Source organism: Triturus cristatus, chromosome 6 (assembly GCF_964204655.1).
Source record: "Triturus cristatus chromosome 6, aTriCri1.1, whole genome shotgun sequence".
In the NCBI taxonomy this organism is placed as follows: domain Eukaryota; kingdom Metazoa; phylum Chordata; class Amphibia; order Caudata; family Salamandridae; genus Triturus; species Triturus cristatus.
This window is the reverse complement of record NC_140589.1, coordinates 760,364,278-760,381,637: the sequence shown is the minus strand read 5'-3', so window position 1 is coordinate 760,381,637 and position 17,360 is coordinate 760,364,278. Positions and strand designations below refer to the sequence as shown.

At 41.3% G+C, this 17,360-nt stretch overlaps 1 protein-coding gene across 3 annotated transcripts in view; it reads right to left on the bottom strand.

Moving 5' to 3' along the window:
* The window catches only part of FAM184A (family with sequence similarity 184 member A), a 630,233-nt gene that overhangs the window by 42,442 nt on the left and 570,431 nt on the right, over positions 1 to 17,360 (bottom strand). For 2 of the 3 annotated variants that reach the window (XM_085611278.1, XM_085611280.1), the window contains exons 14-16: positions 16,317 to 16,463; positions 5,469 to 5,586; positions 5,088 to 5,192 (exon numbers count right to left, since the gene is read on the bottom strand). In XM_085611278.1, coding sequence (XP_085467404.1) covers positions 5,088 to 5,192; positions 5,469 to 5,586; positions 16,317 to 16,463 — 370 coding nt within the window. The remainder of the gene's footprint in view (positions 1 to 5,087; positions 5,193 to 5,468; positions 5,587 to 16,316; positions 16,464 to 17,360) is intronic. The other variant, XM_085611279.1, reaches the window with a different exon arrangement.

Below are 17,360 nucleotides of genomic sequence, written 5' to 3'. Positions count from 1 at the left end.
GCTACCCCCCGTAAAAACTAACTCTGTCTTATCAGGATTTAACTTGAGGTGATTGTGATCCATCCATTGATGGGATGATTCAAGGCAACACTGCATGTTTTTGATTTCACATGGCTGATTTGTAGTCTGTTACTTTGCCCGGGGTGAAGTATGCATTTATGTTAGTTAGCCACAGGAGCTATAGGCTCTGGTTTACTTTGTTGAGCAGGGATGGAACAGTTTATGTAGTTGGGTGGAATTATGGAAGAGAATGTTTTGGCTAGTAAGGTTAGGGTGATTACCATGAATGCGTTCCATGAATCTGTAGAGTTTTCGGTGTCAAAGGTAAAATGTGAGTCTATAGGAATGGGAGGTTGTATCACATTGTCTACATTGTTTCAGTAACAGACTTAGCTACGCCTATGCTGCTTCGACTGGAGTCAAGCTGTTGAAGATGTGAAGAGGTAGTGCTCGATTGGTTGATGAGCTTAAGTAATTGTAGAGGGTGAGGAGGGTTCAAGCAATCTGCAGTTTCTTGAAACAGGGCAATTTTGATTCGAGGATATTATTTGTATTTTTCTTTTGCACCTTTAGAGTGTTTACAGTGGTGGGTGAGGGGTTTCCGCGTCATTGTCATTCAGGTTTTCTTAAACATTCCCTTTCTGATTTTAACTGTATTGAAACAATTTGGCTGAAATTTATGGGTTTTGATTCTAAGGAATAAAAAAAGTCCTGGTACTGCACGGGTTCCAGTATTGTGACTGAATGTTGTCAGTGAAGACTCTGTAGAATTCTCCCACTGAACCAGTATCAGAAGACTCCTGAATAGGGTAGACGTAATCACACCACTACCAAAGGGCTATGTCGGCTTCAGTACAGAGTTCCTCTAATCAATCTCTTCTTTACAGCATCCTGCAATAAAGTTAAATGTAACCTGCAGCATTGACTCATTTACAGATGCTAGCATACGCATGAGATAGTTTTAAAAGACATTAGCGTAATCCCTACAGACACGATACAAGCTTTATGAGGGTTAGCAACAAATGAATGACTGACCTCTGAAACTCATCTAAAACTTGAATCCAGACATAACATAACTGTGCTGCTCTTAGAGAAAAGGGAGGTGTCGCTGTCCTACCTTTTTCCATAGAAAAATTGAGAAAAGAAAAAAATAAGGATTTTAGAAGTTAAGCAAGACACATACACGTTCTTGAATCAAACCCTAGTTTGGAAAACAGGAACTGTTGGTGGTTATTTGAGAAGATTAAAAGGTGGATGTGTAGGAGAATCAAACCAACAGAATGCCCAATTCTGATCTCTTACTAGGATAGGAATGGTTGATGAGAGACATATAGCGGGCATGAGCAGTACTAGGGGTCACTATGAGTTCTGTCCTCATGCAGGTGAGGGCAATGCATAAGAAAGGAGAGGGTCACTAAAAACAGCATCATTTGTTTCATAAGAAATCTTCATCCTGGTCTGCTAGAGCAGGCTTTCCTACCAATTGGAAAAAGAAGTGAGGAGGACGAAATTGCACTTTTGTTAATTGCCATCTGCCTACTGCATGTCGACAAAACAATATGAGACAGCAAACTTTGGACAGTATATTTCCTTACTAGAAAACTAGCAATACATTTACTGGGAAGCCTCACTCTTCTTTTATCTAAGTTGGTTCTGTTAATATTGAAAGAAATTAGTACATAGATATCCTGAAACCTGACAATGTATTACTCCATGTTAACCATTTTAGGAAGTGACACTGCCTACGAGGTATTTTTTTCTTTTTTTATGAAGTAACTTCTATTCATGCTCTTGCTCCACTGAAATCTGAGCTGCATTTAGTTGTGAATTGTGGGGCCACATGCTGGTAATTCAAAACTCACTCCTTGGCACCCACGTATCTCTCATCCATGGGTATCAGTTAAGCCATTTGTGGATTTTTGTAAATCCAGGAAGGAGTTCCAAAAATACAAACCAGAAATCGAGACTAAAATAAATTGTGTTATGTTAAATTATTATTTTAAATCTTGATGCCTCGAAGTACTCTTACCCTAACAAGTGTGCAGTTTTTTTCTTATCAATGTCTTACAGAGTCCTTAAAGAAAATGTTAAATGCCTACTGAAATTCCAAAAGATTCCAAATAGAATGTGTTAGAAATTGAGACTGTTCTAATATCATAAGAGCTCTACTTATTCGGGCCATGGAAACCACTGGAATGGATCAGTTGTTCATCCAATTTAGGAAGTGAACTATGTGAATGGCTCCATGATCTATAGAGACTCATTTAAAGTAAAAGAATTATTCCAGTTAGTAGCCAGCTGAGGTCTCTAATAGCTTCATGACTTTTTTGTAATTTCTCTCTAAATCTTCATGACTATAACGCCGCTCCTCAAATGTCCACTTCATTCCTGAGTAGTAGGTTTCTTATCCAATGCCAGATGCAACATGCAACCGACAACCCACTATGCCAAGGCTGAGATGCTTCTTTCCATCCTTTTATTATACATCAAACTATTTCTTGTCCCATTTTTTCCCTCCACATCCAATTTTCCCCTCACCCTGTCTATGCTCGCAGAATTTACTTTAAAACGGAAATGCAGCTTGCAACCTGTATTATCATTGCTATCACTGCCACCAACAGCCAGCTGCTCAATAACCATAGGGTCTACCTCCAACTCACATTTGACCCTTCCAATAACATGCTTTTTGCCTTTCTCGAAAAATGTCGCATACTGGTATGACAGGGGGACTTCTTTAAAAAGTCATCTAGAATGAGCGCAGAGAACCATAGAGAATGGTATTGTCACCATTACTGTTCAATATCTAATTGATTCTCTTCAACAGCATAAGATATAGTTGGCCACCGTTGTTCATGCATAGCCAAACATGTAAAAAAAATCCACAGTGAAGCACAAGTTATTATAAGTATGTTTCTCTTATGTCACCGCGTTTTCTCACTTAACCCCTTCGCTGCTGCGGACATTCCGCTGCAGCGCTGGGGGGGGCAGGGGGGCAGCGCGGTGGGCCTGTGCTCATGACGGAGCCGCTCCGTCATGAGCCACAGTTGAGCTGTGCTCATGACGGAACGGTTCCGTCATGACTCCGCCCATTTGCGTTGTCCCCCGCACAGGCGGGGAAACAGCGCCGCGCAGGCGGAGCGGCCGCCAACAGGATTGTCATGACGGAACCGTTCCGTCATGAGCACACGGCAACCGTGGCTCATGACGGAACGGTTCCGTCATGAGCGGGGAAGGGGTTAAAAGACTTGATATTATTTATGTTTCTTTCTGGTTTCATTTTGAATCAAAAGACCAGTCAGAAATTAATTTACAAAAGAGGAAATGGTCTTGATGCGCACAAAAGTTTTTAGTTCACAAATCACTAGAGTTTGAAACTTCTGATGCAACTAAACCATTTCACTTTTCAAATCTCCTATGACAGTGCCAGACAGTATCTGGCCAGCAGGCTTTAATATTTCAAGGTTGGCACGCATTCTAATGGTCCGACGCATGACTCTGCAACGGGTGTGAGGCCTTGCACATTTTACAGTAGCTCACTTCAGTCTTTCTATTGCCTGTTGTCTAGCAGTGTAATAATTTACCTCACATTCAAGAAGCCTTTCACTAACAGCAGAAGGAGGACCTTATTGAAAACACTTTGGAAATCGAGGGTAGAAGCACAGACGTTACCTTACCTATTGTTGCTGGCACTGACAATATGAACATCACAGTGCGACATATGGAAAGCCTATCTGTACCATAGTCACACCCCTCCAGACATGGTTGCTCAGAAACCTACTATATGCTCCATACATTAGTTGGTCTTTCCTATCCTCAAGATGTATCTGCATGTTGGGAAATGATCATGCTCTATACAGATAGCTAAGAAGACACACTCTGTTGGCTACACTGATAATAGCAGGGCAATATTTACAAAGGTGAATTTGATCATAAATGGAACTAAAGTCCACTCATTGGGAGGAAATTGGGCATTTTCAAGGCGTGGTTTGCCTTGAATGTTTGGTAATGCACCTAAACTTGTATGCATTCTCAAACTCTCTGCTGAGGGTTTCCACCCTGAAAATGGTTAGAGATGTATTCCCCTACCAGGAAGAGACAGGGAACGTATCACCCACAGACTTGGTGGAGGTGTAAAGAAAGGGCTGCAGAAAAATTGTTTTCCCGCAAAGGAAAATAGGTGCATTTTCACAGGAGCTTTCATTCAACCTGTGATGAATTCTCTGCTACAGAGACCTCCACATAGGGGATATAGAAGAATTCTTCAGAAACAGCTGCATGCCATTCCCATAAGTAACACCCAGTGCAGTCTTCCAGGCATACTTCTGTAAATGTTTGTGAAGATCAAAAAGTCGTAAGTCTGTACTCGCACATAGGCATATTTTTACGGGTTCAGATACTATGTTTTTGGCGAAGAGGGCTCCCAGTGTTTTAACGTGTTATTTATTTGTTTACACAGTAAGGTTTTATATCGTGCCTTCCAAGCCAAAAGGGCAAGGAAGCACTTTACATCTGCAACAAAAAAGAATACTAATTTTTGGTATAGTAATACATTTGCTACAAAGATGACAATCTATGAGACATTTCAATGGAAAATACAAACATTTAGAGGACTGCTAAACTGGATGGGATGGGAAATTACAAAGATATGTTCCTGGGTCTATGGCACCTGTCTGCTAAACTGAGCCTTCTGCCTTATGTCCTGTAAAAAATATAACCAAAGGATTGGGTCATGAGTTTATATGCTTGGCGGTGAGACCGCATGATGGATGATAAGGATGTGCGCTACTGACAGCCTCTGGCCGCCAGAATCCAGTACAAACTATTGCATACAATGTATTGAGGCCCAGTATATCACTCCCCAACAACTTCAGAGGATTTTTAGGCAGTGCAGGCGAACAGCTATAGAATAAAATTGCAGAATACTCCATGTGACTAGCAGGAGATGATTATTCTGTAGCTTTGCATACATAAACAAGTATATGCATGCGCTTTTGAAAGAATGTAGGTTACACAAAGAAACAAACTTTGCACACTGCATCCCAACTTTGTGCTCTTTGATTGAAAGACATGCAGACAAAGGCACTTACTTTTACGAGGGGATTAATGACGCCTACATTGGGGCTCGCATTGAAGACTTTGTTGAAGTTTGTCTCTCTGTTCACAAGCTCCAGCTGGTAGAACTTCTTGTCATCCTTTGAAAGAGACACAAGGTACTACAACTTAATGATCGACGAGATAGAGAGCAGTGGAAGAGTGTGAACCACTTCTAACAAATGTGAAACATAAATATTGAACATGCAAATGGTACGCTTCATAAATAACCTAAAAAGTAGGCAATTATTTATGAACCAATGAACAGCTAAGGGTGCACTAAATGATTTATTATAATGGATCTGAATTCTAAATACTCTTCGGTTCTAGCAGAGGTCTGTCAGACAACGTAGATGTAGAACAAAGAAACAACTTACAATCAGCTTCTTTATGAGCTGATCCCGCTCTACGATCATGTCTTTCAGCTCAGCGATAACTTGCAAGTCTTCAGGTCGAGATTCTCGGTTTTGATACTTTTCCTCCATTTCTTCTAATCTTAAAAGTAGACAAAAACATGAGTGTAAGTGGACCTAGCAACTTATTCAGAAACTCTGCACCATGGTCACTTCGGACTGTTGGGATGATACAAAAATCCACTGGTGAGTAATTTAGAAGTTACGAAAGAAAACGAAATATTCCTGAATCAACCACTAGATTGGAAAACAGGACCTGATGGCGGTTATTTGAGAAGGTTAAAAGATGGGCGTGTAGGACAAGCAAGTCCATTTCTGATCTCTCACTAGGATAGGAATAGTTATTTTACAAAGACCAGAGAATTCAATGACACTGTTGCAATGCTCAGGCAGCTAGACTGTACAGCATAAATAGCAAACTATGGGTGTCTACAATGTGAACAGAACTCTATGTTGACCTGGAGCAACATATTTTGCAGGTGATACCTGGCAGCTGATGACTGAGGTGTGTGTGAGGGAACATTCATCTCCATAAATACTTCGGCCGAAATGAGAAAATTATAAAACAAGGCCAAAGGAGAACAAATATTAACATTTATAATCAAGCAGAGTATTTCATTCTATAATATCTTGAAAGTGTGCGTGATTTACAACTATCAAATAAAAAGCTTCAACTAAATAATGCAAATAATAAAATCATTATTACAATACTTTCTGCAGAAACAAAAACATTATACCTCTGAAATGCAATGGCACACATCTAGCGTAACACTGAGCGTGATCCCTCTCACGAAGTTGGAAACATTCGATATAAACACACCTAACCATACCAGGATATTACAAGTCACTGCAGTGGTTCATACAATGCAAGGGCTGGAGGCGTAAGTAGAGGGCCTTCCTAAGGTAACAGACAACCAAGGCGGCTTACTACATCCTTTTCATCTACAGCTGGGGATATGTAATTACTTAGATTATATTGCACTCTGTTTTCTTTGTAGTATACTCCTTCCATAGCTGATATTTATTTATGCCACATCTGAGGCGAATAATGAACAATATAAAGAGTTAACAATTCACAAGACTAGAGAAAATGTATAGATGAAAATGGGAACAAATTATCTTTAAAATTGAGTTTTTACACTTTTCTGAACTTTTTTACTGGAAGAAAGTAGTTTAGGATGAGTTTAGGTGGATGATCCAATATGCTATTTTTTCTAACCTGCTCTACTGAGTTTTCTATCTTTGTATTTTGTAGGTATGAATGAATACACAAAGAACATCACGTATCCACCAAAGCATATCTGAATAAAGTAATGCAGGGAGACAATAAAGCATAACACCCAGAGGTAGCTCCTCCATTGTGGCATAGGAGAGTCGCCCCACTGAAAAATAAAATGATAATAAAAACCATTTTACTGCAGATGAGTATGGCCTAACACAGGTTGGTGTTTAGTCCCACAGTAAGCATTTACATTCAAAATGTAAAAAAAATTCTGAAGGGTGTAAATCATGGAGCGATGTTCTTGATATCTGTAACCTACTAGTATATGGGTAGATGCAATACACAAGCGGGCAGATTTACAATAACTGGCGCATCCCTGCATATCAACAGGGATGCGCCAGTTATTGTGCATCACAGCTCCGCCACCATGGATGCGCCGCATTTACAATGCGGCGCACCATGGGGCAAAAACGGACAGATGCATGACGCATCTGTGCTGTAAATGCAGCGCATTGCTGGAGTTGCGTCGCAAGCGCGACGCAGCTCGAGCGAGGCTCTGGGGTGCCCTATCTTCACAATGCTGCGTCAATCCTTATGCCTGCTTCAAGCATGCGCAGGGCTGTGACGCAGCATGGGCTCAAAAGTGACTGAGTGAAATCTTGTAGATTTCACTCAGCCACTTTTAGGAGGCGTTCCTGCGACGGAACGCCTCCCCCTGCACAGTAACGCCTACTTCTGGCGCAGGGCTTTACAACGTGCCGCATCTCCCAGATGCATCACGTTGTAAATAACCCGCAGCATGGCACTGGTTTTGCGCCGTCAATGCGTCACAAAAGTGACGCAACGGCGGTGTAAAAGAGGCGCAAGGGGCTTGTAAATCTGCCCCATGGTTGGAAGCATTTAGAAAGCCGTCCCATTATAGCCTTCCAGGCAAAAATCTCAGAGCACAGTGAAATGCACAAACTTGAAGCCATTGATGTTGAGACATTTCCAGGGAGGCTTAGAATGTTGCACTGGTTCTCCAGCAGAAGCTTTTAAAAAAATATGTTTTTTTCCATACAAGTTATGGTATGGCTACCTCGAAGAAAATTCTGCACATTCTCAGTACTGGTTCATCACACCCCAATCCATTTCTTGAACTTGCATGGGTCCCCACCACTTAGCTTCCAGGTCTTCAAAAATGCCCACTTGTTTCAGGAATGTCTGAACCCTCTAACGTCAGGAAGGAAATTCTACAGGGTAAAACGGGCGTCACTGGCAGGATCCTGGCCCCATTTAGCCCTATAGGTCAGCAGAAGAATGGTGCTGCTAGTCCTGAAGCGAAATGCTGGAAATTGAAGTTCAGGTAGTGAAGGAAACAGCTCTCGCCAATGATTTGCCAAGAGAGAGGTCAGTCTCACAACAAAGGTATATTGTCAATATTTGTACTCCACATTAACCAAGCTTTCGGTCATTTTGTCTAGCCAGGTCAGTATCCTTGAATGTACAATTGTTTAGACAGGCTAGTATTTTAAGTTCATCAGTCCACGTATTCAAAGCAGCATAACGAAAAATGAATCATATTTATTTTATTTGTATATTTATTTGAAATGTTTTATAAAGCGCAAACATGACACATCAGGGTATTAGAGCGCTGTACATAGAAGTACACAAGATAAACAGGTGAAGGTGTCAAATACTAATCACATAAGGAGGTAAACAAACACAATGGGAAAAAAAATATATATGATAATAGCATTGTAGCTACTTGTTGTATCTCATTGCTTAATACCTAGCAACAATAAATGCCACTTTACAAATTCATACACATCATGTCTGATAAACACTTACAAATAAAATATTTACCAGCAGTTCATGAACGTTAGCATAATATTTAGGGTTCAAACCCTAGGGTCGAAGAGTAGATGGAATTATAATCTTTGATTCTAGTTTTGTCAGTCGCTCTTCTCATTTCTCATGGTAACAGTGTTACAGCACTCTGCCAATTCCTGTACATTTTAAGAGTAGGATACACTCGGTGTGCTACTTTGCTAACTAAATTGTGTGAGTAATCTAAAGGTGTCCATGCTGTTATCTGAAACTTTACATTTTCTACATCTATATGCTTGGAGATGCTTCTGGGATATTGTTCTACTATGAAAAACACAATATGGATAACCTTATATTTGTCACCCAATTTAAGAAATATGGTGGTCATATATTTTGATACTTTGAGAAAGTCATTATTGCCGGCAGGGCCGGCTTTATCACTAGTGGTGCCTGGTGCAACAGTCTTTTTTGACGCCCCCATGACCTCCTCCTTAGATACCCTCACCAGACACTAGAGGTGCTAGTAAAGGCTGGCTCTACTAATCCATTCAACTATCCACATAAAATACAGATCTATTATTTGCAGCATGTATGTTAACCCTCTGTGCTACTGTATGTTAAGTCAAAACTGCCATTAACCAAAACTCAGATCTCTCTCTCCAGCAGGAAAATTAAACACATGAGTTATCGTGACATTTTTATTGCTGTCAGAGAGTTGGGCGTACAAGAAACTATGCAGCAGGTGCTTTTAAATCGTAGGTTATTTCTAAACACAGCGTCCCCCCCCCACGAGATCCATGCCCCTGCCCCCACCCCTATCCCCATGTCAGCGTCCAGTGCGGCCGCACCGGTAGTACTACCCTAAAGCCAGCCCTGATTGCGGTGACAATTATGTGTACATCGGTCACAATCTCCTCAATGGTTCTGGCAGGTCCCAAGAAATTCTTCAGTGCAATAGGGAGGGGTATTTTTCCTCCTCTTCAGTTCCAGGCAGATTCACTATTTGAGTGGGTCAGGTAGGGTGTTCTAATGTGGAAGTGAGACAGTTATTGGTGATGTGATCTTGCAAATAAAATATCAGGCTTCCCATTCCAAAATAATGAATGCCTGCCTCAGCTGTGCAAAAGTTTATAATGCCTCCAAATACCACAATATACCCATTCAGGAGGAGGAAGCCTGACAGGAGGAAAAGTTCTGAAAAGGCCTTTCATAAACTGCTTGATGATGCGAGCAGAGCAATGTGAAGAAGTGTACAATATCCGTCTAAATAGAGAGATGGCTGCAAGATGGACTCTTATTGAAGCATAAGCCAGACCTGGTCTTGCCAGGGATAAAAGTTACCTTTTATGAATACCATTACGATGGCACCAAGAACAGAAATGTTTCCATTTCAGTCTATATGTTTTTGACGTAGATTCAGCTCTTGCTCTGGACAAGAAAAATTTACAACCCTGAGGGATGTGTAAATCCTTGTACTCATTGTGCTCAGGTTCCAGGCATGCAATTGCAGAGAAGCTGGATGAGGATGCAGGATCTGGTCCTTGTTCATCGTCAGCAGTGTGGTTGACGGAGGAAGGCGATAAAGCAGGAGGAGCTCTGTGAACCAGTTTCGACGAGACCAACATGGAGCAATGAGGATGAGCTGACACGGTTCCCTCTTCATTTTCATCAACACTCTGGAGATTAGAGGATATGGGGGAAAAGCGTAAGCAAAGATTCCTGACCATCTGATCGAAAACGCATTCTTCCTTGACCCTGGCTGAGGTTCCCTGCTGGCATAGAACCGGCATTTCTGCTTCTCCTGCAATGCAAACACGTCCAAGTTGGGTGTTCCCCATCTTTGAAATATGCGGTTGAGAACCGTTTAGTTCAGTTCCCACTCGTGATTCGATTGAGTTAACCTGCTCAACGGCTAGGTTGTTCTTTATTCCTGGGAGATGCTCCACTTTGATGGCTATCTGATGCTGTAATGCCCATTCCCATATCTTCTGAGCTTCCCAAGATAGAATCGGGGATCTTGTCCCTCCCTGCTTGTTCAGATAATGCATGTAGGTAGTGTTGTCCGAGCATATGAGGACTGAGGATGCTTTTATCCTTGGGAGGAATGTTTGAAGGGCTAGAGAAATTGTCTACAATTCCAGAAAATTGATATGCATTTTGGAGAGAGTGAGACTCCATTTGCCGCTTACTTATAAGTCCTGCAGATGTGCTCCCCAGCCTTCCAAAGATGCATCTGTTGTCAGAACAAACTCTGGAAGAAGAGAAAGGAATGACAGTCCCAGAGAGAGATTGCAAGGACACTGCCACCAAAGAAGTGCCTCTTTCATGATCAGAGTTATCCGCACTATGTCGTCGAATGATCCTGATATTTGAAGCCATTGGTTGTCTAACTGCTCTTGAAGTGGTCTCATTCTCAGCTGAGCATGAGGAACCATGAGAATGGCGGAAGACAACATCCCGAGAAAGGATTTGAGGAGACATACAGAAGCGCACTTTCTTCTGTGAAGGCCGTGAGCCAGAGACAAGATGGCGTTCATTCTTTCCGTTGATAAGTATACCTTGTTTTGCAGAGTGTCTATCAGTGCTCCTAGAAACGTTAACCACTGAGAAGGAGCTAGAATGGATTTTCAAAGATTGACTGCTAGACCCAGAGAGCGGAACAGCTGTAGGCAGAAAGAGATGTCTTCTGAAGCCTGACGAAGAGAAGAAGCTTTGACCAGCCAATCATCGAGGTATGGGAAGATTAGTAAGCCTTTCAGGCATAGGAATGCTGCCACGGGGGCAAGACACTTGGTAAAAACCCGTGGAGCTGAGCGAAGCCCAAATGGAAGGACCATGAACTGATAATGCGTGCCAGCCACTGTGAACTGTAGAAATTTGAGATGCTTGGGGTGAATCAGGATATGGAAGTAAGCATCTTCCAGATCCAGGCTTGTTAAAAAATCCGAATGATTCAGAAGATGTAAAATGTCTTGAAGAGTGACCATGCAAAAGGATTTCTTCAACCGGTATTTGTTGAGTTTTCTGAGGTCTAAAATGGGACGCCATTCCTCCAGCCTCTTCTTTTTTATGAGGAAAAAGCGAGAGTAAAAACCCTTCCCTTTCTGAAAATGTGGAACAAGCTTTATTGCTCCTTTTTTAAAGCCTCCTTCTTTAATAACTGAAGATGATGAGCTGCTGATCCTCGTGGTGGGTGATGAGGTGGCGTTGTGGTCAATTCTAAGGTATGGCCATACCTTATTATATCTAGGACCCATTTGTCTGATGTTATATTTTCCATTGATCCAAGAAATGAGAGAGAGGGATTTTCTTTCTGGAATTCAGAGGAGAGGCAGGCGGCGAAGCATCGTCACTGCTTATGGCCCGTATCTATGGGCTGAACCTGCTGTTTTCTTCTAGGCTGTCTAGAGTAGGCAGCCTGTGGAGGTCCGCGATATTGTTGTTGCTGCTGGTAGGACTGCCTGTAGGAGGTGTATGATTGAGGTTGGTACCTTTGATAACTTCCTCAAAAGGAATAATTTCCTGTGCCCCTCGTTCAACGAAAGGGGGTTATCCTGAATTGTAGCGCTCCTAGGGCTTTAGCCGTGTCAGTATCTGTTTTGATGGCTTGTAAAGCATCATCAACATGCTTGCCAAAGAGTGACTCGCCATCAAAAGGCATATCCAGAATTTTTCCTTGTACCTCAAGGCGGAACATGGTTGCTTTCATTCAACCCTGGCGTCTCAATACAGCATCTCCAGCAAGCTGGCGGAAACCCATAGACGCAATATCCATGGATGTGTCTATGATTTCGGAAGCTGACCTCTCCCCTTCAAGCTGGATTTTTCTCGCTTCCATCTTTTTTCTTCCGGAAGTAGATCTATCAATTGGGCAATATCCAACCACATCTGTCGATTGTACCTGGCTAGAATCGCAATAGTGTTGGCAGCTCGAACAGTTGCCCCTGATGTGGTCGTAAATCTCTTTCCAATATTATCCAAACGCCTCCCTTCCTTGTCAGGTGGAGCAGTGACTGGCGTTAGAGGATTCCTCGATCTCCGTTGTGGCCTGTGAGATGACAGAATCAGGCTTAGGATGACTTATGAGGCACGCTGGAGCATCGTCCGGAGCCTTGTATATTTTATCAATTCTAGGCAAAACTGGAATAACGGTGTCTGGAGTTCTCATCACTTTCAATCCTTCCTCCCATATGTGGTCAACAACAGGGATAGATCTAACCGATTTCCTAGAGGTGTCTTTAAAATCATAAAGAAAGCAGTCTGATTGCTTTACTGAAAGTGATAGTTGGAAGCGTGATGCTGCTCTCTCAATTAAAGCATGAAAGCCGCCGATGTCTTCTGGTGGAGATTCAATCATTTGAGGAGATGGAGAAGCTAGTGTAGATATGACATAGTCCTCCCACTCATCCCCTGTTTGAGCCTCCTTCTGGGGCAGAGTATCCTCAATTTCTCCCTCATCAGAGGTATCTGGATGCAGCCCACTAGTATCTCCCATCGGGGGCGGTGCGGACACAGGCACAGAAGTATGAGGTGGTATAGTGACTGGTGGTGGAGGTTGAGGAGGTGGAGGAGCAGGTGCTGCAGGAAAACGTGAACGATAGTCTCTTAACAAATCTTGAATCATTGCAACAGGCATGTGAACCATAGGTTCGGAAGCTGGCTCCTTATATTGCATTTTTGCATGAGAAGGAGGATATTCCTGTTTATAGTATCCAGCATAGTCCTCGTCATCATCTTCCTGATACTTTACATGTAATTGGGAAGGACTATCTGCAGGTCCGAACATCCCTTCATCATAAGATTCCCCCAAGACTGTTGAAGGAGGTAAAGGAGAAATTATTGCAGAATTCTGCTAATATTGTCTCGCCGATGGTGTCATCGACGAGAACGTCGTCGGTGGATACATTGGTGTAAGCTGCAGGGAAGATGGACGCTTACGGCCAGACGTAGAGTAGAACGGCTTTGTCAACAGTAAAGGCGTCTGCATCGTCGACGAGGACATGATAGGACCAGATACAAACGTCGTCAGTATCGTCGACGAGGTTGTCGTCGTCATGGTCATAGACTTAGCCGTCGACGGAACCACCGTCGTCGACAGGACTACCATCGTCAATGGGACCACCGTCGTCGACTAGGACGCAGACGGAAAAGTTGCAGTCGTCGTCATTGATGTTGTCGTCGACGAAGAGATCGTCTGCTGTACGACACTCATTGTCACCTGATGCATCATCGACGGGACCGTCATCGAGTCCGTCGTCGGCGATGGAGCTTTTTTCGATGATGATGAAGGAGAAACTTGTTTTGGAGATGGTTTTCCTGATGACGAAGACTCAGAAATTAACGCCGTCGGCGGTAAAAGCTTCTTAGAGACAGATACATTCATGGAATGAAAAAAAGAATATTTGTCTTTGTCTTTTTTAAGGCTTTTTCCCTCAGTAGGAAATGAAAGCTTTCCTTTTTGTGAGGTACTTTCTTCTTCATGAGGAGATTTCTTTGATGTCTTCATTTTTGAAACCTCAGGAGAATCAAGAGATCTTTCTCTCCTTTTAAGTGTTTCCTTAGATGTCAATGAGGTAGAGCTCTCCTCATCCTCAGAGAGAACATCAGATTTCACCTTAATTTTTTGAAGCCAAATCAGAAGTCTACTCTCCCTGTCTTTGAGGGTCTTAGTAGAAAAGGTTCTGCATATTTTGCAATCTTTTACCTTGTGTTGAGGGTATAGGCAGTAGATGCAGTCCTTATGTGGGTCTTCAGAATGTAGCCTCTTTTTTCCACACAATCCACACAACCTGAAGAGACTTTTCTTAGAAGATTCAGACATGTTTGAAGAAATACTACCAAGAAACTTGAAGAAACAGAGAAAAACTGAGCAGAGCACAGGGAGACTCCCTTTCACACGTCGTGCGGTATAAAATCTGAGGAACCTAGCCTCTCTTGGGATTGTTCTAAAGGGTGCTGTCGCTTGATTGGCTGTTGGTTGGATTTTGTTCTTTTTTTACAAAAGAAGGTGGATAGGCTATGGCACTGACTTATCATTGCATGGTAGACTATGGTAATTTTATCTACTGCTTTTATATATATATCGTGGGACTCCCACTACGACGACGGGGATGATTTAAGCATGTGAATCTATGAAAGATCCAATACTGGAGAACTAAGCAGTCATCTGTATGTTCTTGAAAAACTTTAGCACATTTGGTAGAACCACTGACAGCTTCCATATTATCTTAATAGCTAATTCTTACTTTTTCAAATACCTCTAATTTTATGGTAAAAAACCAACTATTTTTGTTCTCTATTGTTTCTCAAAAATTGTGAAGCTATCCGTCACCTTCATATGAAGTCTGATTAGCTTTTTATACAGAAGAAATACATACTTTTTCTATTTATAGGTAGAGTACATCATTCACTGAATATTTTCATGTATGTCTCTTACAATAAAAAACACATACAAACTGGTATATTTGGTATTAACTCCCAGCCGTGCTCTGTAACAGTTTGATTTTTATATTCAATATAAGTTTTATTTCAGTGTAAAACATTTAACCATAAAAACACATAAAGAACATATTTAGATCACTCTAAAGCAATCATTACTGCACATCGCTTAATTCAACAACATAGTATGTCATCTTATATATACACTTCTTGAAAACACAAAGCTAAAACACTCAAAGAATAATTAATGTAGCCATCCAAATTTTAAAAATAATTAAAAGAAAGCTTTAGGATATATCTATGACTTCAACCATTCCATACCTTTTCCTTGTATCCAGATAGAGTATTCAAAGACATTGAATCGAGCTGCCTTGGGAAAAGTATTTCATTATTTCACTGTAGAAGCCATGTCTAATTTACCTTACCTGTCAACAACCTGTCACTTCAAACAAAGCCTTGTGTGAAGCAAGACTGACAGGTGTGAGAGCAGGGTTTCACACTGTATTCCTTCAGACAGCTGTCAGTCACTTTTGGCTATTTTTAAGTCCAAATCCTAGCCCCATCTGTTACAAGCACAAATGCTATTGTGTGGACTAGACAGAGCAAATGTTCTGCACACAGGGCGGCGTTGAACTTACTTTACTTAATGGTGAAACATTAGTGCCTCTAGCAAAGAGTACAGTGGATAACAAGTGTGCCGGGCCCTGTTTTAAATGTACCGTGGCAAGAGCAAGTTTGTAAGCTTGCACCATGTAGATACATTTACCATATGAATGAATGTTCCCTTGTAATGTGAAATGCTGGGCAAGGGAAGTACCCTTTTATCTTTCCATTTATTGAAGTATTCCATTGTATAAGATGAAGAACGGGTGCGCTGTGATCGAATGAGAGAGAAATCATATAGGATTAAAATGAATGTGGCCAAGTCTACAGGAGAAGGCTCTCCTTGCCTGATGTGTCATTATTTGATTGTCCAGCAGATGGAAATGCACAGTGGTAGGCAATATTCCTAAAATATCTCTTTCGGTCTTAACAAAAGCATGCCCCTGGAGACATCAAACATATTTGTGTAAAATAAACTGAGTACATTCACCTAGCATTAGTATAAAGCTAATGTCCGTTGTGTGTGAATTGTGTTTCCATTGTTTTCACTACTCTTAGAGAAACATCTGCAACAGTTTTCAGTAACTACCCAAATAACCAAAGGAGAAGTGGAATTCTGCCTCAAATCCCTTCACTTAATCTTCACCTTGTTACAGCCAATGAGTGATGCAACTGGATATCACAACATTCTTAAGTAGGTTTATCAATTCTCAGTCATTACATAATGGAGTCAAACTTACGATATTTGAAATGCCGAAATGTGATCCCGAAGCATCTCTTGAGTCTTATTAAAATCTGCAAGCATGCACTGCTTCTCCCTGATGTGGTCAGCTGTCAAGTCATTCAAATCTTCCTCGTGCCTCTTGCTTAAATCTTGCTCATGAATCCTTTTTAAAATCAAATATACATGTTTTTATCTCTCTTGCTATATTATGCTCTATGAATGTGAAACAACATTAGTCATCACCTTTTCTCCTGTGGTAGCACATAAAACATACTGCGATGTTAAGCAACAGTGTAGATAAAATGCAAGACCAGGCACAGGAGTTAAACTGTACTATTGAACATGACAGTACAGATAGAGAATTAAAGAATTAGGTATTAGTAGAAGTCATGAGGGCCAGAGATAAGAAATCTCTTGCGATGTGATTTAAATAAGAACAAAGAAAGGTAGGTTTAAAAATAAGGCACTGCAGGGAACTTTGAAGTATCATAGGCCCTGCTTGTATAAATAAATCAAGAGAAAGTTGATGCAAAAGCTGAGAAAGCAATATAGAGTTTTGGTAAAAAAGATGCAGTGTTCAGAATATGCACCAGAAAGGAAGAATCAAAGCTGTATTTTCAGAGAATAGAAATGATTGTCCAGATGAAAAAAGACTTCCTTCTCGCAAACGAGCTCTCACTAGTTTTCCTGTTAATTACCCAATTAGAAATAGCAATATTTGTAACGATATTTTAGAATTCTACAAAGCAGATTGCATTACAGATCTGCCTTTAAAATGCACATTTAAAATAATGACAGTGATACAAGAATATTCATTGAAGCCACTACAGTGGATTCATGGCCAGACCTTTCTGGGGTGAAAAAACACACGCTGGGTTGCTGAAGGTTATTTTAAGTGGAATCTACCTTGTGTACTTCTTTTCTACAACCTTTTTTCTCACACTAAAGGAAAGGGATTATGCTAGAGTCTTTCAGTGATGAAGCCATGGAAATAGCAGGATGGAAGTTACATGGCCCTCCAGCCCTTGCAAGATAACGTCAAATATGTATTGGAAATCAC